Raw genomic sequence first — 21,909 nt, 5'->3', positions numbered from 1 at the left:
GTAGGCTTAAATTTTTATACCAAAAATGTCAAGTTTACTATTAACCACAAACCTGGCTAAACTCCTATTGCCTTTCAGAAGCTACCATATTTATCATTTGTTCCAAGTGACCATTTTGGTTTTTATTTGCATTTGTTTATACAGCACACCTAATTCTCCTCTCTAAATGGTTAGTAGTTTATAAAACCTAGACCAGATGAGATCCAGGAGTATTAAGGCCTTAAAGATGTGCTTTAATTTTAAAAGGAATTAGAATTCCTTAAACTCTATAGCAGCATATCCACCCTTCTAAGCATTCCAAAAATCTGAAGGGCAGACAGAAGAATTTTCTGTTACTACAAATAGAAAAATCATTGCAGAGCTCACAAACATTTCAAATACAATTATGAGCAATGCAAACCTGGAACTGCCTCTTCATAGAATTGTCCTCTTTGTCAAGTTTTCAGGTATTTTTTCAGGGAGTAGTTTATTTAAGGTGTATAAAATGAAATAAATCAATCCTACACAAAATAATAAAAATATTTTACACTTTTATTTACAAATTACGTTCATAAACTATAACATGAATAAACAATAAAGAAAGTTACAGGCTTCTATCCAATATGTCTAGAAAAATAAATTATTCACACAGATACCTAAATCTGCCTGTTTCCAGAGAAATTAATGTATAGCATATATATTTTTCCAAATTGTAACTTATTCAGACTTAAAAACTGGGCATTGTTCTTTACACAAAATTGTAAACAATCTTTTAAAAAATTAGGCTAAGAGTAAGTTTCTACTAGAATGGCTGAATTTCATAAAATACAAAAACTTTATAAATACTATATTTTAATTTAATTAAATTATGATTAACTTGTAGAAATATACAGAGCAAATCTGTGTACCATTCATAATAGTCAAACTATTGGTGAAATTCTACAATGGTCAGAGTAAGATTTTATTCATATTCTTAAAAGATAGCTTTGTTCCCAATAAATACTCCCTCTATCACTTCACTATACTTTAGAAGAATACATTCTCAATCCAAAAAGAAACAACATATAGCTATTTGATTTTTTGTTTTTTTCTTGCTTGAAACTGCTCTGTTTTATTTTTTACAGATTTAATCAACATTGACAAGGCAGGATCAATGGATTTCTTCTGTGATTCCTTTTGAATTTCACTCTCTTTTTTCTTTATTGTCTGAGTAAGTTCTTGTTCTTTTTGTTCTCGCTGCCGGGCTTTCTCCTCAAGGATTTTTTCCATAGCTTTTGTTTTCTTGAAATTAGGATCTGAAGGATCCAAATTGAACAAGTGGGAGGTATACATTGCCTGAAACCGTGCATCCTTAACATTTACCTGCAAATCCAAAAGGAAAACAAATAATTAAATTAGTAAATCAAAAGGCCCAGAAATGGGGCCAAATTTTGAAAGTGAGTTGTTGATTATATAAAATATAAATGTGAGTGTTTTGTACTGATTCATTAGAAAATTGTTTTCCCACAGGTCTTCAATGGAGTTTTAAGGCCTGTCTTGAAAGTCATTAAGTAGTTGCTGACAGCTATTTGTAGATTTTTTGTACAGGCTCAAACTCATACATAGGAGTGAATGGCCAGCAAAAAGAGGGAAAAGAGGGAGTGATGGAAACAAAGAGATGTAGCAATAAAAAAAGCATGGCCTACTGCAGTGGTCACTGTACAGTGAGTGTGTGACATGGTGTGACATAAATCTGCTCTTTCTCAGTCAAGCTTGAGTATGCGTATCTTTCCTATCATGAGCATCACACTGCATGTGATTCTAACATTAAAAGCTAAGTATTGGGGGAAAAAAAAAAAGCAAAGCCATAACTTTGGTGCAACCAAAAGACAAGCCAATACTTCACCTTGTGTTCAACTAAACAGTAATTTGATTCTCCCTGGGATAAAGCGGCTATTCTGGACTAAAATTTAGCAGCTTTGGCTTCACTATGGGCCCTGCCTAAGACATTTCAAGCTAACTTTGTGCTAAATACTCCTCTCCAGAGCTGACTTTAAATTCAACATCAGCTTTAAGAGGTGTCCCTGGTTACCTCAAAGTCATCCTCTAATAATTCGTTCTTTTTCATAAGCTGTTTTTTCTTCTTCTTGCTCAGATTCTGGTGCTCTACAATCTTATTGTAATTGAAGTGTTTCTTACTCTCTTCCTCCTCATCCATCATGAGCAAAGCCATTTCGGCCTGTGGAGAGAAAAAGAAAAGATCAAATATACAACAGCGTTTTTTTTCCCCCCAGGCAAAAGTATGGGGCACAGATATGCCCTCTAGGAAAGGAGAACCCAGTCACTAATGCTCTGGGATAACATCTGCCATCCATAAACTGATTGTGGATTACCAAAACTCGTAAAGAAACTCAGAGATCTTTGTAGAGCAGTAAGATAAAATTTTTAGAAGCAACATCACCAAGAATAGGAGAGGAGTAAAAGTTTGTATTTAAAAACTAGACCACAGGAGTGCCTAGGTGGCTCAGTCAGACGCCCAAGTAAAATTTCTCATTTTCAGGGCGCCTGGGTGGCTCAGTGGGTTAAAGCCTCTGCCTTCGGCTCAGGTCATGATCCCAGGGTCCTGGGATCGAGCCCCACATCGGGCTCTCTGCTCCGCAGGGAGCCTGCTTCCTCCTCTCTCTCTGCCTGCCTCTCTGCCTAGTGTGATTTCTCTCTGTCAAATAAATAAAAAAATATTAAAAAAAAAATTTCTCATTTTCACTTTGGTCTTTTCAAGCAATGACACTAAATCTAGCAAACAGGCAATATTTTGTGAAACAAGCTACATTTTCCAAACATGTGCTTTAACAGGAGGATTTTTTTCTTTTTCTTTTTTTGCCTTTATTTTTTCAAAACTGATACATTTCTATGATTGCAGGATCTTAGTATTTGCTTCTGAAATATGTCTGTTTCCACTAAACAGTGGAATTTTCTTCCAACCATGGGATTAAACATGAAACTTTAGGAACCAAATAAACAACCACGTGTACTAAAGAAAACACAGAGTATCCTGCCAAACTTTTGTGAATCTTTCTATACTACCACTTTAGATTACTTTTTTAAAAAAAGATTTATTTTTCAGAGAGAGAGAAAGAGAGCACGCACATGCAGTGGGAGCAGCAGGCAGAGGGGGGAGCAGCAGGCAGAGGGAGAAGCAGGCTCCCCACCCATCCCCCCCAGCAGGGAGCCCAATGCAGGATTTGATCCCAGGACCTTGGGATTATGACCTGAGTTGCAGGCAGATGCTTAACCAACTGAGCCACCCATGCAACTCTAGACTGCTTTAATTTTCTTTCACTTATATCACCGGCACCTGTAGCTGGCTTTCTTTTTAGAGCCATTTTCCGCAAAAGAAGGATTTTCTTTGCACTCCTTTACTCTATGAGCATTACTGTGTGTGCAATAAATGGAGGACAGAAAAGATGCATTATCATGCAGAGTTTAGGTGACCAGTTAGGCTCACTCCTAGGCAGTGACGGGGACCTCAGTCATAGGGACATTGTTGACTCTAATTCCTGCCTCAGCAAAATACTATTAACCTGTGCCATGGATCTTTGTGAAGTCAGCAAAGTATAAAGGTCACTGCATTTCTAAGGAAGACTTTAATTTTGTACAAATTTCAACTTTGTATTGGCTGGAAAAATGGTTGGTAAAAACTACACTGCTAGGAGCACCTGGGTGGCTCAGCTGGTTATACATTCAACTAAATTTCAGCTCAGGTCATGATCTCAGGTTGTGAGATTGAGCCCCACGTCAGGCTCCCTGCTCAGCAGGGAGTCTGCTTGAGATTCTCTCCCTCTGCCCCTCCCCTCCACATAAACTCTCTCTCTCTCTCAAATAAATAAATCTTTTTTTAAAAAAACCTAAATTGCTAAAATATTTAATTATGTGTTTTATAATTTTATTTATAAATTTCATTGCTAAAACCAATTATTTTTTTATTAGGGACACTAGAAACTCATGTAGACCACTTCATTTAAATTGTATATATCAATTATCCACTAGGAATATAGCAATGATCATGTTTTACCTTTTGTCTTTCTATTTCAGCATCTTCCACTGATGTGCCATCTTTTGTAGATTTCATTGATTTTTTCTTTTCTTTTATACCTGGCACAACAAACCAACACAGGAGGGTGAAAAATTATAAGACTATCTGTGACATTCTATTTATACTAGGAACAAAAATGCAAGATATCTAGGAATAATCTTATCAATAAGCATATAGAAACTAAAGAAAGTAAAAAAATGTCATTGGAGATAACTATGGGAATGAATGAAATAAATACATCTGGATGGGGTGACTGATAAAGAAAGAATTTCTTCTGAAAGTAATGTATAATTACATTATTACTTAAGAAAGAAAAACCATGAGATCATTTGAATAGATACAGAATATGCCCTGGATAAAATTCAACATCCATTCATATAACAGAACGATATGGCTTAGTGTGTAATAAAATGCACTATCCTACATCACTGGAGAAAAGAAGGGATTATTCAGTAACTGGTGCTGGGAAATCTGCTGTACTTGGAAAAAAATCAAGTTATAGCCTTACCTCATAATGTACAGGAAAATAAAATACAAATGGACTAAAGAGTTAAACACTAAGAAAAAAAAACAAACACAAAAACCTATGAGAATTCCAGAAGACTAGTTACCTGATCTTATATAGAAGAAATATTTTCTTAGCATAAGAATAATAGAAGAAATCACAAAGAAGAAAAAAGTGATTTTAATATATAAACTCTTAAAATTCCGCATTTAAAAAATTCATCTGGAAAATGAAAAATTCCTCTTTACAGTAAGAATTTCATAGTAAAAGTTTAACAAAACAATTTTTCCTTCTCTAAAGACAAAACTGATCTTCAGTTAACTTTCTAATTATTAAGTACAACTACTTATGGTACAACTGGCTCCTGACTAGTAACACTGCTTATATTTCCAGGGACTCAGGGACTTCTGGAGACCACAAGATGTTAGAGGAGATGTTCTCATCCTGAATGAGATAGTCATGTGCAGGAGCTAAGGGCACTTGAACCTAAAGCAGCTGGCCGGGGTTTAAATTCTAGCTGTACCACACTTATGCTGTGGCAGTTTGGGCCTAAGCCCTTATCTGTAAAATGGGGATTCTAATAGCAGCACCTACCTCACAGGGTTATTGCGAGTACTAAATAAATTGGTAAATGTGAAGAGCTCAGTTAATACCTGACACATGATGCTATAGAGTGCCTGATATTACTACACATAAATAAGACATCCTGTGTTCCTCAGTGATCATGCTGATGCCTTATTTTTTCTTCTTTTTTTTGTGTCTCTTGGAGTGGGAGGGGTGCAAAGGGAATTGGTATCAGGGTACTGAAGTATGAAAGACTAGTGAGTAAGAAGTTTCAGAATCTACAGAGACATATTCTGTTACTCTAGAATATTACACAATGCTAATCTTCTCTACTGAATGCTGTCCTCTTTGGCTAGGCTGTGCTCTGTCCTTCCAACACAGAGAAACTAATGGTCTCTAAGGTAATACTGATTAATGCTTACATAGCACTTACTGTGTATCAGGCAGTAGTACTGTTCTACTCACTTTGCATGTATTAACTAATATAATCCTCACAACAATGCTATGAGGTAGATTCCATTATTTGTTATAATCTTCATTCTGTGGAAGAGGAAACTGAAGCACAGAGAGATTAAGTAATTCTCTCAAGTTTAGTAAGTGAAGAAAACATGATTCACACCCAAGCAGTCCAGCTCAGGGTCTCTACTATTAATCACTAAACAATACTCCTTTACTATTGAATGTCATTCTCTTTGTAGCAACTCTTTCTGTTTAAAATACATTTCATCATGAGATATGAAAATTTACACAGCATATAATGGATGAGTAACTGCAGCTAATAAGGGTAACAGGGAAAACGAAGCCTAAAATTGACAGAGGCTTTAGAAACTGTTCCATGGCACGCCCAGCTGAGAGAAAATGCCAGCATGTAAGTGCCGCTTAGGTGCACCCCTCAGTGCTACCAAGGCATCTGTCTGCACTGCCAGAAAGAAATATTTGTAGACAGCCCTTTTTCCTAGAGTGAAAGCCTTTATTGTTCCTATCTCAAGCGTTTTTCAGGAAATAATGTATCTACTTTCCAATTATCATTTTTTCTCTATTTTAAAATGTGCCTATTTATACATAATATTAGCAAGGTTCCACTTTCTTGGGGTCTGACTTCTACATCCTAAGTTTACTTCTGCTCTATGTTTTCAAGGCAAGAGCTCCTTTTTGAAGTGAACAGACAAGTGACACATGCAGAAGATCGTTCTGTGGCAGGAAAAAAAACAGGCTGTATATGATTAATACATGAAGGAGATGAAGATCTTCATATACAGCTGTGGGAAATAATATCAAAGAGCCCACAATGAACTGTTCCAGATTTTATAACAACCTGGTGAAAAGTCATAAAAATAAACTTGAAAGAAAGACTGTAGCAAAGGAGGAAAAAAAAGAATCTCCGAAATCGTCAGGGCTAAAAAATTATATTCAATTTTAACATGATGAAAATTTGTTTGCTCATAAAGAATCTACTGTGCTGGCCCAAACTGTTTAGTCAGATAACAAATAATGTGTAGAGATCTTTTCTGCACTGTTAACAAGATCATATTAAGAGGGTGTATCTTAATTTTTTTTTTTAAAGCGTGTTTTTTTTTTCCTTTGGAAAGTTATCAGACCTAAGTTAGATAAAGAGTACTAGGAAAATGAAAATCCCTGTTCTGAAATGTTATCTTTATTTTTCAGTAAATCTTTTGGCAAGTAAGAAACCATGTGTCCTGGGACTGCTGCGAAAAGTACATACAGATGATTCTAACGCACTGAATAATTCTAAATCAGATGTTATGGACTAAAAAAATAAATTTAAAAATCCTTACTGAAGCTACTAACTCCTTAAGCAAAAAATGTAACAGAACACATCTATGGAAAAAGATGTGTTGCAAAAAGTTGACCTGTGAAAGGACTATCTGTAAAGGAAATTCCATTTTTCATTACTTGTAATGTCCAACAAGTATTATCATAAAAAACTTCCTCCAAAGGGCTTAGCTGAGCACTTAAAAAAAAAAAGTATTTTATTATTTGACAGAGAAAGACACAGTGAGAGAGGGAACACAAGCAGGGGGAGTGCAAGAGGGAGAAGCAGGTTTCCTACCAAGCAGGGAGCCCCATGCGGGGCTTGAACCTAGGACCCTAGGAATATGACCTGAGCTGAAGACAGCCGCTCAACGACTGAGCCACCCAGGCACCCCGCTGAGCACTTCTTATATTAGTTAAAAGAATTCACTGGAGGTCAAATGCAGTCTCAGTACCAGACAGGAGTGGTAAGTCCCCTTGCAATTCACTGTTTTTGTAGCAAGTTCCAATGCTCATAATTAGACACACACTGTTAACTGTCTTTTGGACCTGGGCATTCTGGCTTTGCTTGGAAATCCAGCAATACCCCATGTCAACTTCTTATACACATGGGTCCTGGCTCTGGCTTTGGTCTTTACTATATACTTTGAGGGTTACAAAAAGTAAAGGGAGTCCATCAAGATTCAGGTTCTACCATCTACCACTGGTCCTTGTGCAATTCAGCTATGTCTTCTGAGCTCCAATTTATGCACCTATAATGTGGGCTAAAGTTTAGATTAGAAGATAGAATACATATAAAAGCATTTTTAAACTGTAGACCAATACATACAAGCAGTATGATATAAGTATGATATAAGCACTCAACATCATACTCAAGATCATACTGACTGAATGATCAAGTATATGTAGCATATTGTTATATTTTCATGGTAGTTTATCAAATATCTAAAGTTGTCAAGACAAAAGATATATTTTAATAGGGTAGATTTACATGTGATATACTTTATTCCTACTTCTTCAAAAACAAAATCTTTAATAAAGAGTTTATGTGATTAGACAGCAATAAACAGATTTTTCCAATATAGCCGACCCTTGAACAACACAGAAGTTAGGGGCACTGACATCCCCACACAGTTAAAAATTCACATATATCTTTTGACTTCTCCAAAACATAACTAGTAATAGCCTTAATAATATAGAGAGTTGACCTGAAGCCTTAATAATATAGAGAGTCGATTCATACCTATTTTATATATTTGTATTATGTACTCTATTTTTAAAATAAAGTAAGCTAGAGAAAAGAAAAATATTATTAAGAAAATATTAGATACATTTACAGTACTGTACTGCATTTATCATAAAAAAACGTGTATAAGTGGATTTACGGTTCACAGCGCAGTTCATACCCATGTTGTTCAAGGGTCAGCTGTATTTCATTTCTAAGAAAAAAGTAACTTTTAAGTAATTCTAGAAGTACATTATATTTTTCAAACTCTCATTTGATATCAAGTTTGCAGCTGAGAAAAAAAACAGAAAAAAAAAAAAAAACTATAGCAAGTTTATAGTGTAGGGGGAAAAATAGAAGGAAAAATGAGAAAAGATTTCTAGTACTCACATTGGCTCCTAACCCAAGCCAAACACCAGGTCTGGCATTAATTAATGAACTCATTTCCTCCATAGTTTGAAGAGTATGTTAAGTTTAGCTCCACGGGACTGCCAAGGGCAAAGGTGTTATAAACGTATCCAAGTCCATCTGGCTTAAAATGTCTCTGTCCTGCTCAACCATGGGACTTGAACTATACACTCTTCCAAAGACTAATGCTTTCCCTCTCATTCCACAGCTGCTCCTTCTTAGTTTCTTCAGTGTCCACCACCCCATAGTACCTTCACCAGTATGAAAGAGTAATACTACCTTGTGTAGGCTTTACCCAACCTCAGAGCCCAATCCTGCATCCTCCTCCCTTACAAATGCTTTTCACCTCCAGTTCCATGGTTTGAAATGCTATTCATATGCTACTAATTAATTCCTAAGTTTATAACTGCATGGACTTCTCAGCTGATCACCCAGACTCCCTTATAAATGTAACCTAATACCTCCAACATCTCAAAGTGACTATACCCAAAAGAACTACTGACCTTACTTCCCACTCAAACCTATTGTTCCTACATTCCTTCCTAACTCAGTAAATGGAAGAATATTCCTGCAGAGACTCACACCAAAAATCTAGAGTTATGTTAAATTACTTCCCTATTCAAGGAAGTCAGTAAGTCTACATCCAAAATATATCTTAAATTCCATTTACTTTTCTCCTTCCAATTTCATTACTGGCATGCTATCTAAACCAATCATCATCTCTTGCAAAGCCTGGTCTCCCAGTTCTCACCAATGCTTTAATCTGTGCTCTTTTTTTTTTTTTTTGAAGATTTCATTTTTTTATTTATTTGACAGAGATAGAGAGAGAGAGATCACAAGTAGGCAGAGAGGCAGGCAGAGAGAGAGGGGGAAGCAGGCTCCCCACTGAGTAGAGAGTCCGATGTGGGGCTCAATCCCAGGACCCTGAGATCATGACCTGAGTCGAAAGCAGAGGCTTAACCCACTGAGCCACCCAGGCACCCCAAACTGTGCTCTTCACGAGAACCAGAATACACACCAGATCTTGTCATGTTCTTGCTTTAAAGACCCTTCAGTGGCTTCCCACTGTCAGCAGAGTAAAATCCAAATGTGTTGCCACGACACAAGACCCTACAGGGTTGATCCTGTGCTCCAGTCTGGCCTCATACCTAACTCCTCTAACCAAGCTCCAGCCACATCGGGGTCCTTCAATTTCTCCAACACGATAATTCCTTCTCACCTCGCAGCCTTTCTACCACTTACCTCTTGTCTGTGACGTTCTGTATGCAGGACTCCTCATTCTACAGGTCTTAGCCTAATGTCATCACTTCAGAAAAGTCTTTTTTGCCTACCCTATGTCTAAAGTAAGCTACACTCCTTCATCTCAGTTATATTCTCTATATTGCCCTATCTTCTTTAAAACACTGACCATATTCTCATATTATTATTTATCTATTTAGCATGTATTCCCTAATACCATAGACTTCTCAAGAAACGAAACCTTCCTTGTATTATTACTGCTCTATCTTTAGCCTAGCAGAGTGTCCAGCACCCAGTGGGTAATACTTACTATTTGTATGAATAAATAAACATGACAAGATACTATTTTTTGGCCCTAAATTTTATGTAAAAAAAACTCTCGGGAGGAGTCAAGATGGCGGAGAAGTAGCAGCCTGAGACTACATCAGGTAGCAGGAGATCAGCTCGATAGCTTATCTAAACATAGCAAACACCTACAAATCCAACGGGAGAGTGAAGAGAAGAAGAACAGCAACTCTAGAAACAGAAAATCAACCACTTTCTGAAAGGTAGGACTGGCGGAGAAGTGAATCTAAAACGACGGGAAGATAGACCGCGGGGGGAGGGGCCGGCTCCCGGCAAGCGGCGGAGGAACGGAGCACAAAATCAGGACTTTTAAAAGTCTGTTCCACTGAGGGACATTGCTCCAGGGCCTAAACCGGGGTGAAGCCCACGCGGGGCCAGCGTGGCCCCAGGCCCCACAAGGTCACAGAAGGATCGGGGGTGTCAGAGTGTCGGAGAGCTCGCAGCTATTAGAACGGAGAAGCCGGCTGCCAAGACAGAGCCGAGGACTGAACTCTCAGCTCGGGGTACCTTGAACTGGTCGCGGGCTGGGTGAGCTCCGAGCGCGGCTAGAGGCTGGGGATACGGGAGTGATTGGGTGCTGTCCTCTGGGGGCGCACTGAGGAGTGGGGCCCCAGGCTCTCGGCTCCTCCGGGCCGGAGACTGGGAGGCCGCCATTTTCATTCCCGTCCTCCGGAACTCTACGGAAAGCGTTCAGGGAACAGAAGCTCCCAAAAGCGAACCCGAGCCGATTACTTAGTCCGGCCGCCGGTAAGGGCGGTGCAATCCCGCCTCGGGCAAAGACACTTGAGAATCACTACAACAGGCCCCTCCCCCAGAAGATCAACAAAATATCCAGCCAGGACGAAGTTCATCTATCAAGGAGAAAGCAGATTCAATTCCTAAGACAGCAGAGCAATTCCAGAGGAGGAGAAAGCAAAGCACGGAACTCATGGCTTTCTCCCCATGATTCTTTAGTCTTGCGGCTACTTCAATTTTTTTTTCTTTTTTCAATTTTTTATTTTTTTTTCTTTTTTCATTTTTTTTTTCTTTTTTCTTCTTCTGCTAAATTTTTTTAAAAACTTTTACCCTTTTCTTTTTTAACGTTTTTTGACTAGTTCATCTAAACATATATATTTTTTCTTTCTTTTTTATATTTTTTATTTGTTTTATTTTTTAAATTTTTTTCTTTTTTTTTTTCTTTTTTTTTTTCAGAACCTGTTTTTTATCCCCTTCCCCCCCCCCCCCAATTTGGGGTCTCTTCTGATTTGGTTACAGCGCATTTTTCTGGGGTCTTTGCCACCCTATTAGTAGTTTATTTGCTCCTTCATATCCTCTTATCTGGACAAAATGACAAGGCGGAAAAAATCACCACAAACAAAAGAACAAGAGACAGTACCGAAGGCTAGGGACCTAATCAACACAGACATTGGTACTATGTCAGATCAAGAGTTCAGAATGACGATTCTGAACATTCTAGCCGGGCTCGAAAAAGGCATGGAAGATATTAGAGAAACCCTCTCTGGAGATATTAAAGCCCTTTCTGGAGAAATTAAAGAACTAAAGTCTAACCAAGTTGAAATCAAAAAAGCTATTAATGAGGTGCAATCAAAAATGGAGGCTCTCACTGCTAGGATCAATGAGGCAGAAGAAAGAATTAGTGATATAGAAGACCAAATGACAGAGAATAAGGAAGCCGAGCAAAAGAGGGACAAACAGCTACTGGACCATGAGGGGAGAATTCGAGAGATAAGTGACACCATAAGACGAAACAACATTAGAATAATTGGGATTCCAGAAGAAGAAGAAACAGAGAGGGGAGCAGAGGGTCTATTGGAGAGAATCATTGGAGAGAATTTCCCTAATATGGCAAAGGGAACAAGCATTAAAATCCAGGAGATGCAGAGAACCCCCCTCAAAGTCAACAAGAATAGGTCCACACCCCGTCACCTAATAGTAAAATTTACAAGTCTTAGTGACAAAGAGAAAATCCTGAAAGCAGCCCGAGAAAAGAAATCAGTAACATACAATGGTAAAAATATTAGATTGGCGGCAGACTTATCCACAGAGACCTGGCAGGCCAGGAAGAGCTGGCATGATATATTCAGAGCACTCAACGAGAAAAACATGCAGCCAAGAATACTCTATCCAGCTAGGCTATCATTGAAAATAGAAGGAGAGATCAAAATCTTCCAGGACAAACAAAAACTGAAAGAATTTGCAAACACCAAACCAGGTCTCCAGGAAATATTGAAAGGGGTCCTCTAAGCAAAGAGAGAGCCTAAAAGTAATAGATCAGAAAGGTACAGAGACAATATACAGTAACAGTCACCTTACAGGCTACTAATGGCACTAAATTCATATCTCTCAATAGTTACCCTGAATGTTAATGGGCTAAATGCCCCAATCAAAAGACACAGGGTATCAGAATGGATAAAAAAACAAAACCCATCAGTATGTTGCCTACAAGAAACTCATTTTAGACGCGAAGACACCTCCAGATTTAAAGTGAGGGGGTGGAAAACAATTTACCATGCTAATGGGCATCAGAAGAAAGCTGGGGTGGCAATCCTTATATCAGATCAATTAGATTTTAAGCCAAAGACTATAATAAGAGATGAGGAAGGACACTATATCCTACTCAAAGGGTCTGTCCAACAAGAAGATCTAACAATTTTAAATATCTATGCCCCTAACGTGGGAGCAGCCAACTATATCAACCAATTAATAACAAAATCAAAGAAACACATCAATAATAATACAATAATAGTAGGGGACTTGAACACTCCCCTCACTGAAATGGACAGATCATCCAAGCAAAAGATCAACAAGGAAATAAAGGCCTTAAATGACAAACTGGACCAGATGGACATCACAGATATATTCAGAACATTTCATCCCAAAGCAACAGAATACACATTCTTCTCTAGTGCACATGGAACCTTCTCCAGAATAGATCACATCCTGGGTCACAAATCAGGTCTCAACCGGTATCAAAAGATTAGGATTATTCCCTGCATATTTTCAGACCACAATGCTCTGAAGCTAGAACTCAATCACAAGACGAAAGCTGGAAAGAACCCAAATACATGGAGACTAAACAGCATCCTTCTAAAGAATGAATGGGTCAACCAGGAAATTAAAGAAGAATTGAAAAAATTCATGGAAACAAATGATAATGAAAACACAACAGTTCAAAATCTGTGGGACACAGCAAAGGCAGTCCTGAGAGGAAAATATATAGCGGTACAAGCCTTTCTCAAGAAACAAGAAAGGTCTCAAGTACACAACCTAACCCTACGCGTAAAGGAGCTGGAGAAAGAACAAGAAAGAAACCCTAAACCCAGCAGGAGAAGAGAAATCATAAAGATCAGAGCAGAAATCAATGAAATAGAAACCAAAAAAACAATAGAAAAAATCAATGAAACTAGGAGCTGGTTCTTTGAAAGAATCAATAGGATTGATAAACCCCTGGCCAGACTCATCAAAAAGAAAAGAGAAAGGACCCAAATCAATAAAATCATGAATGAAAGAGGAGAGATAACAACTAACACCAAAGAAATACAGACAATTATAAGAACATACTATGAGCAACTCTACGCCAACAAATTGGCCAATCTGGAAGAAATGGATGCATTCCTAGAGACATATAAACTACCACAACTGAACCAGGAAGAAATAGAAAACCTGAACAGGCCCATAACCAGTAAGGAGATTGAAACAGTCATCAAAAATCTCCAAACAAACAAAAGCCCAGGGCCAGACGGCTTCCCAGGGGAATTCTACCAAACATTTAAAGAAGAACTCATTCCTATTCTCCTGAAACTGTTCCAAAAAATAGAAATGGAAGGAAAACTTCCAAACTCATTCTATGAGGCCAGCATCACCTTGATCCCAAAACCAGACAAGGATCCCACCAAAAAAGAGAACTACAGACCAATATCCTTGATGAACACAGACGCAAAAATTCTCGCCAAAATACTAGCCAATAGGATTCAACAGTACATTAAAAGGATTATTCACCACGATCAAGTGGGATTTATTCCAGGGCTGCAGGGTTGGTTCAACATCCGCAAATCAATCAATGTGATAGAACACATTAATAAAAGAAAGAACAAGAACCATATGATACTCTCAATAGATGCTGAAAAAGCATTTGACAAAGTACAGCATCCCTTCCTGATCAAAACTCTTCAAAGTGTAGGGATAGAGGGCACATACCTCAATATTATCAAAGCCATCTATGAAAAACCCACTGCAAATATCATTCTCAATGGAGAAAAACTGAAAGCTTTTCCATTAAGGTCAGGAACACGGCAGGGATGTCCATTATCACCACTGCTATTCAACATAGTATTAGAAGTCCTAGCCTCAGCAATCAGACAACAAAAAGAAATTAAAGGCATCCAAATTGGTAAAGAAGAAGTCAAACTATCACTCTTCGCAGATGATATGATACTATATGTGGAAAACCCAAAAGACTCCACTCCAAAACTGCTAGAACTTGTACAGGAATTCAGTAAAGTGTCAGGATATAAAATCAATGCACAGAAATCAGTTGCATTTCTGTACACCAACAACAAGACTGAAGAAAGAGAAATTAAGGAGTCAATCCCATTCACAATTGTACCCAAAACTATAAGATACCTAGGAATAAACCTAACCAAAGAGACTAAGAATCTATACACAGAAAATTATAAAGTACTCATGAAAGAAATTGAGGAAGACACAAAAAAATGGAAAAATGTTCCATGCTCCTGGATTGGAAGAATAAATATTGTGAAAATGTCTATGCTACCTAAAGCAATCTACACATTTAATGCAATCCCTATCAAAATACCATCCATTTTTTTCAAAGAAATGGAACAAATAATCCTCAAATTTATATGGAACCAGAAAAGACCTCGAATAGCCAAAGGAATATTGAAGAACAAAGCCAAAGTTGGTGGCATCACAATTCCGGACTTCAAGCTCTATTACAAAGCTGTCATCATCAAGACAGCATGGTACTGGCACAAAAACAGACACATAGACCAGTGGAACAGAATAGAGAGCCCAGAAATCGACCCTCAACTCTATGGTCAACTAATCTTCGACAAAGCAGGAAAGAATGTCCAATGGAAAAAAGACAGCCTCTTCAATAAATGGTGCTGGGAAAATTGGACAGCCACATGCAGAAAAATGAAATTGGACCACTTTCTTACACCACACACGAAAATAGACTCCAAATGGATGAAGGACCTCAATGTGAGAAAGGAATCCGTCAAAATCCTTGAGGAGAACACAGGCAGCAACCTCTTCGACCTCAGCCGCAGCAACATCTTCCTAGGAACAACGGCAAAGGCAAGGGAAGCAAGGGCGAAAATGAACTATTGGGATTTCATCAAGATCAAAAGCTTTTGCACAGCAAAGGAAACAGTTAACAAAACCAAAAGACAGCTGACAGAATGGGAGAAGATATTTGCAAACGACATATCAGATAAAGGGCTAGTATCCAAAATCTATAAGGAACTTAGCAAACTCAACACCCAAAGAAGAAACAATCCAATCAAGAAATGGGCAGAGGACATGAACAGACATTTCTGCAAAGAAGACATCCAGATGGCCAACAGACACATGAAAAAGTGCTCCACGTCACTCGGCATCAGGGAAATACAAATCAAAACCACAATGAGATATCACCTCACACCAGTCAGAATGGCTAAAATTAACAAGTCAGGAAATGACAGATGCTGGAGAGGATGTGGAGAAAGGGGAACCCTCCTCCACTGTTGGTGGGAATGCAAGCTGGTGCAACCACTCTGGAAAACAGCATGGAGGTTCCTCAAAATGTTGAAAATAGAACTACCCTATGACCCAGCAATTGCACTACTGGGTATTTACCCTAAAGATACAAACATAGTGATCCGAAGGGGCACGTGTACCCGAATGTTTATAGCAGCAATGCCTACAATAGCCAGACTATGGAAAGAACCTAGATGTCCATCAACAGATGAATGGATCAAGAAGATGTGGTATATATACACAATGGAATACTATGCAGCCATCAAAAGAAATGAAATCTTGCCATTTGCGACGACGTGGATGGAACTAGAGCGTATCATGCTTAGTGAAATAAGTCAATCGGAGAAAGACAACTATCATATGATCTCCCTGATATGAGGACATGGAGAAGCAACATGGGGGGGTAGGGGGATAGGAGAAGAATAAATGAAACAAGATGGGATTGGGAGGGAGACAAACCATAAATGACTCTTAATCTCACAAAACAAACTGGGGGTTGCTGGGGGGAGGTGGGATTGGGAGAGGGGGAGCGGGCTATGGACATTGGGGAGGGGAGGCGAACCATAAGAGACTATGGACTCTGAAAAACAACCTGAGGGTTTTGAAGGGTCAGGGGTGGGAGGTTGGGGGAACAGGTGGTGGGTGATGGGGAGGGCACGTTTTGCATGGAGCACTGGGTGTTGTGCAAAAAGAATGAATACTGTTACGCTGAAAAAATTAATAAAAAGGGGAAAAAGAAAAAAAAAAAAACAACAACAAAAAAAAAAAAAACTCTCAGCCTTTCTGTTTTTCTTTTTCCTTTAAAGAAACTTCAGCCCAGATATAAGTAATTACTCCTAGGATACACTCTGAAATAAAAAGTATATTGAAAGCAAACAAATTTTATCTATACCTTCCTTTGGAACTTCTGCTACTGCCTTTCGAGGAAGCTTATTCACAATTTAAATGTGCTGATTCCAGGAAACAAATCACCCCAAGCCATCAAAACATGTTTAACTTACTCTTTGAATCTTACCCTGAGTTCTACAATCTGACCAGATTGTACATGCCAAATGAAGCACTTTGGAATGAGAACAAGGAAACTATAATGCTTTGCATTTCTCCATTATAAATTTGGTTTCCTGAAATCAGAGGATAAGGCTAAAATCCATCATCTTCTAGAAATGACCGCTCAGGTATGATAAAAAGCAGAATATGTTAAGTTTCCATTTCCCTTTCCAATTCCTAAGAATCTGACATTCTATAATAGACTTTATTCATCTTGATCTCCTTTCCATCAATAAAATGTCAGTGCTAAAAGGCTATAACAACCAGGAAATAATTTTGAGCAATTTTGACTTTCCTGTTGAGAACTATTCTGGCCCACTAGTCACAAGGGACAAGAAGCAGGGAAATTTCATAAAATCCTTCTCTTTACAATGTCAGCTTGGAGTTGCTCCAGGAGCAAGTCTTTTGGAGTTCATGTGTGTGGTATTTAGATCAGGGAAAGGCAAAATGCATGAGAACAAATGGAAAATGCTTAGGTCTAAGTATGGCCTGAACCTTACCACACACATTTATACATACCAAAAAGGTTAAGAATGAAAAAATTATGAGAAGTGCATACACAATGGAAACAAAGCTCCTTGGATATAGGAAACTGAATGCCAGTTCAAGGAACCAAGGAAAAAACAGGAGGAAGCTGCCTTTCTTCTGCAATGATGAAGCAGGACAAATGTAAAATGGATAAAACAGATGTTTTTGTATATTTGAGCAGAAAAGCCTTTACACATTATCTAACACCATGTAAAAATGAAATTTATACACACATCCACATGAACATAATTTTATTTCACGTTCACTTTTTCATAGCCTTTGCAAAGACTTAGAATAGATGCATCATAAAAAAGCAGTGAAAGCACACAAGAAGTTGACTTCCTTTTTCTCTCATCCTTTCTCTCATCAATCCTTCCATAAGGATATTTCTGAGAAAGGAATCCCTGGTAAACCATTAATCAATCAATCATCAATCACATCACCAAAAGCTTCCTAATGAAATTACTCCTTGTTTGTACAGGGGCATGCTGACCCTTCCTAAACTGAGAGATGTTTATACCCAATTGGACAGACAGCTTATAAGCCACTAAAAGAGCTACACAAATTCTAGGAGTTTTAAGAGAATGGTAGTTTATACTGTTTCTACCCATATCACCTTTTAAAAAAAAAAAAAACTCCAATGGAAAACTCAAATATGGGCTGGCTTACCTATTTTTGCAATTTCTTCAGCAAAGTATGGGTCATTCAAATCAACATCAGAGGGAAGTTCATCTTCACTGGCCTCTTCAGCAAGAGCCTTAAAGTTGAATAAAGGAATATATGTAGTTTATTACAAAGACTATGAACAAAATCCTATCATTTCTTTTAAATCAAATAGTTCAATCTAGAATTAAACCAGTTTTTAAAATGGATTGGTTTATAAAATAACTCCCATCTGAGTTATTCTTTTGTTTGTTCAACAAATATTTATGGAATGTTTAATAAATGAAGAAAACTGTAGGGTTTTTGGAGAAATAAAAGCTATCAAATATATAGTTTCTGTCTTTAAAAACTTTATAATCTCTAAACAAAAGCTAGACACATAAACCAGACTCATACATCCATAATAGTAGTTCAAAATAGGAAGTGCTAGAGGGGCAAAAATGAAATGATAAAGACATTCAAAAGAGAAGAACACTTTTATGTGGCTGACAGCAAAAGTAGGTGGCCTTTTCTCTCACAAAACTGAGAAACTGCAGTGACTATCAATAGTTTGAAGTAGTATATGGTGGGTTATCATTTAAATTATTATTTAAAACCATTTATTTGCTGGTTCAAGAAAGTGATTTTTTTTTTTTTAAGATTTTATTCATTTATTTGACAGAGAGAGAGATCACAAGTAGGCAGAGAGGCAGGCAGAGAGAGAGGAGGAAGCAGGCTCCCTGCTGAGCAGAGAGCCGGATGCGGGGCTCGATCCCAGGACTCTGAGATCATGACCTGAGCCGAAGGCAGTGGCTCAATCCACTGAGCCACCCAGGCGCCCCAAGAAAGTGATTTTTTTAATTATGAAAATTAAAATGTATACAAAAGCAGTTAAGGACACCCAATTTCAATAATTATCTTGCTTCATCTGTAATCCGCCCTGAAAACCCTTTGGCTATTTTTAAGGAGAACTGTTGGTTAAATTTTTCCTAATTAAATTTGAACAGATGGTCTATTAAATTAGAATATTTAAATTAAAAATCAAGCCTATAAAATAAATAGAACATACGAACTACGATCAGACTAACCAGATTGAGTTTTATTCTGAGGAATCTAAAAAATGAGTCATTTTAATAAAAATATTTAGAGTGCACATTGCTAAACATCACCTTGCATGTTGAAGAAGACCCACCAAGTCCTAAAGAATATTCATTTTAATATTACTATCCTTTTTTAAAAGATTTATTTATTTATTTGAGAGAGAGAGAGAGAACACAAGGGAGAGGGGCAGAAGGAATCTCAAGCAGACTCAGCGCTTAGCAAGGAGCCCGATGGGAGGGCTCGATCTCATGACCCTGAGATCATGACCTGAGCCAAAGCCAATAATTAAATGCTTAACAGACTGTGCCACCTAGATGTCCCAATATTAATCTCCTTTTAAGAACAAGAGCTAAAAATTTTTCACCAAACTTACAACAGATTCAGTAAAAATATGTTTCTGACAAAGATTATGGAATACCTACATATCTAACTACACATCTACCCACATATTTCTTTAACTGCTTTTAGATCTAAACTATAGCTATATCAACTTTGGCCCATAACCATGTACTGATTTCTTTAGTAATAATTTCCCAATTTCAAAACTGAAGTCACAGAGAGGAAAAGGGGAAAAGTATTTTTAACACTAAGGAAATTCTTGAAACTCTTCTCTACATGAAAACCTATGGATGGAAGGGATGTGCTGGAATCTAACACGAATCCCGCACAGAGCACTGAGTCTAGAACAAACTGGCTTTCAACAGATGTATTTTTAATAACAGTAATAAAATTAGTCATCTTAGCCCAATGAAGGGAAAGAGTAAAAGCACAAGATAAGCTCGAAGTAAGTGCTCAGCAAATGAAAATCAAAAAGAATAGTTGCTAAAGGTCTTAGACACAAGTGACTACTTTATTGACCCAAAAAGGACCCATTTGTAAGTTTTACAATAAACTGATGGCTTAATAATTTGTGAAATTATCCCATTTAGAAGATATTTTATTGCTTATTTAGTTTTTATTTTTTTATTAACATATAATGTATTATTTGCCTCAGGGGCACAGGTCTGTGAATCATCAGTCTTACACAATTCACAGCACTCCCCATAGCACATACTCTCCCGAATGTCTATAACCCAGCCACCCTATCCCTTTCCCCTCACCCCCCAGCAACCCTCAGTCTGTTTCCTGAAGAAGAGAGGCAGCCTATCGATGAGGACAGGGCTCTTATCCTCCTTCTCATTTTATTATCTATTTCCAGAAATACTGACTAAAATAGAGAAGTATAAAAAAATCCCTCCAGTCCATCATTCAGTTTTGCAGCCCTCTGTCTTTACAAGCACTGAAAGTCAAAGCTGTACCAAAGGCACAAGCTTCTGTAGGACAGAGGGAAATAATACCGTACAGTAGAAAGGACACTGGAGTAAGAGAGATCTGGATTCCAGTCTCAGCTTGGTCATTAACAAGCTGCGTAGCCGGAGATAAATCAGTTATTTTTCTACAACTATAAAGCATCACAATTAGACTAGAACAAATCATTTAAGATTACTAAAATTGCAAAATTCTGTGATTACTGACACTATCTTAAGGCTATAACAGTACTGCTAGAATGCTTCATTTGTGATAAGATATTTTTAGTGGCAAAAATCGTTAAGTGGTCTCTGCTATTTCTAAAGAGTCTGTGGAAAAGATGTTACCCTCAAACAATGGGAGTCAAACCAGATTTTTCAAGACAATATTTAGTGCAGAGGAAATAGCCTTAATAAAAGGGATTTAATGACAAGAGGTTAACAGATCCATATGGTAATAGTGAAACGTAAAAAATGCAGGTTGAGAAATGTAGAGAAAAAAATTTTACTCGTCAAGAATTTCTGTATGTAGGGGCATCTGGGTGGCACCGTTGGTTAAGTGTGTGATCCTAGTTTTGGCTCAGGTCGTGATCTCAGGGATAAGAGATCGAGCCCTGTACTGGGCTCTGCACTTACGTGGAGGCAGCTTAAGACTCTTCTTCTCCCTCTGCCCTTTCTGCTTGTGCTCTCTCTCTCTCAAATAAACAAATCTTTAAAATTCTGTATGTATATATCCTCAAGTAAAAAATTCTGTATGTATCTTTCTTCCTCAAAAACACAAATAGAATTGAACTGTTTTATATCTAGGTATCAACTAAACTATGTATCTTATTTGGTGGCATATAAAGGTAAAATACTAGAGCCCTGTAGTTAAAGTGGCTCTGGGCTTTTATTAGGATTTCTACCTCAGTACATCACTTTGCAGAAAACACTTAAGCTACTGGGTTCTTCCTTTCCTCTTTCTTACAGCTGTGATGATAACAAGGCCTATTCTAGTGAGTGGTTACATTATGAGATAATGGATGCCAAGGACCTGGTACCTTGTGATACATGGTTGTTGTTCAATAAATATTTGCTTAAAATATCATTGATACCTTCTGTTTCTTCTTTAGTCTTTTTTTCTCTTTCTTCTTCTCTAAAAATTGTTCCCAAGGGGTCAATTTATCTTTTCCTTCCAATTTGTTTTTGACCATCTCTTCTGCACTTTCTTTCAGACCTAAGAAAAAACAGAGTTCAACTAAAAATGTTGTATCTTCATTCATTAAAAATGTAATATACCCCAAAAGATAATTTACATATATTTACCAAAATAACAAAATAAAGTGCAATACTAAATTGTGTAATACTCCACAGAGTAAAATAGGATCAACTCATATCAAAGCTATTTCTTAATAAAAAACAATAAACTTTACCAGACCAAAATAAATAAACCCAA

General features: G+C 37.6%; 1 protein-coding gene across 3 annotated transcripts in view; it reads right to left on the bottom strand.

Moving 5' to 3' along the window:
• Positions 1-513: 513 nt before the first annotated feature.
• Positions 514-21,909, bottom strand: part of ESF1 (ESF1 nucleolar pre-rRNA processing protein homolog) — a 67,595-nt gene continuing 46,199 nt past the window's right edge. For all 3 annotated transcript variants that reach the window (XM_045981127.1, XM_045981129.1, XM_045981126.1), the window contains exons 10-14: positions 21,569-21,690; positions 18,115-18,202; positions 4,031-4,110; positions 2,051-2,197; positions 514-1,341 (exon numbers count right to left, since the gene is read on the bottom strand). In XM_045981127.1, the coding sequence (XP_045837083.1) occupies positions 1,048-1,341; positions 2,051-2,197; positions 4,031-4,110; positions 18,115-18,202; positions 21,569-21,690 (731 nt within the window). In that variant the 3' untranslated portion in view covers positions 514-1,047. The remainder of the gene's footprint in view (positions 1,342-2,050; positions 2,198-4,030; positions 4,111-18,114; positions 18,203-21,568; positions 21,691-21,909) is intronic.

Source organism: Meles meles, chromosome 16 (genome assembly GCF_922984935.1).
Source record: "Meles meles chromosome 16, mMelMel3.1 paternal haplotype, whole genome shotgun sequence".
Taxonomy (NCBI): Eukaryota; Metazoa; Chordata; class Mammalia; order Carnivora; family Mustelidae; genus Meles; species Meles meles.
The sequence above is the reverse complement of the archived record's forward strand: the minus strand, read 5'-3'. Positions and strand labels throughout refer to the sequence as shown.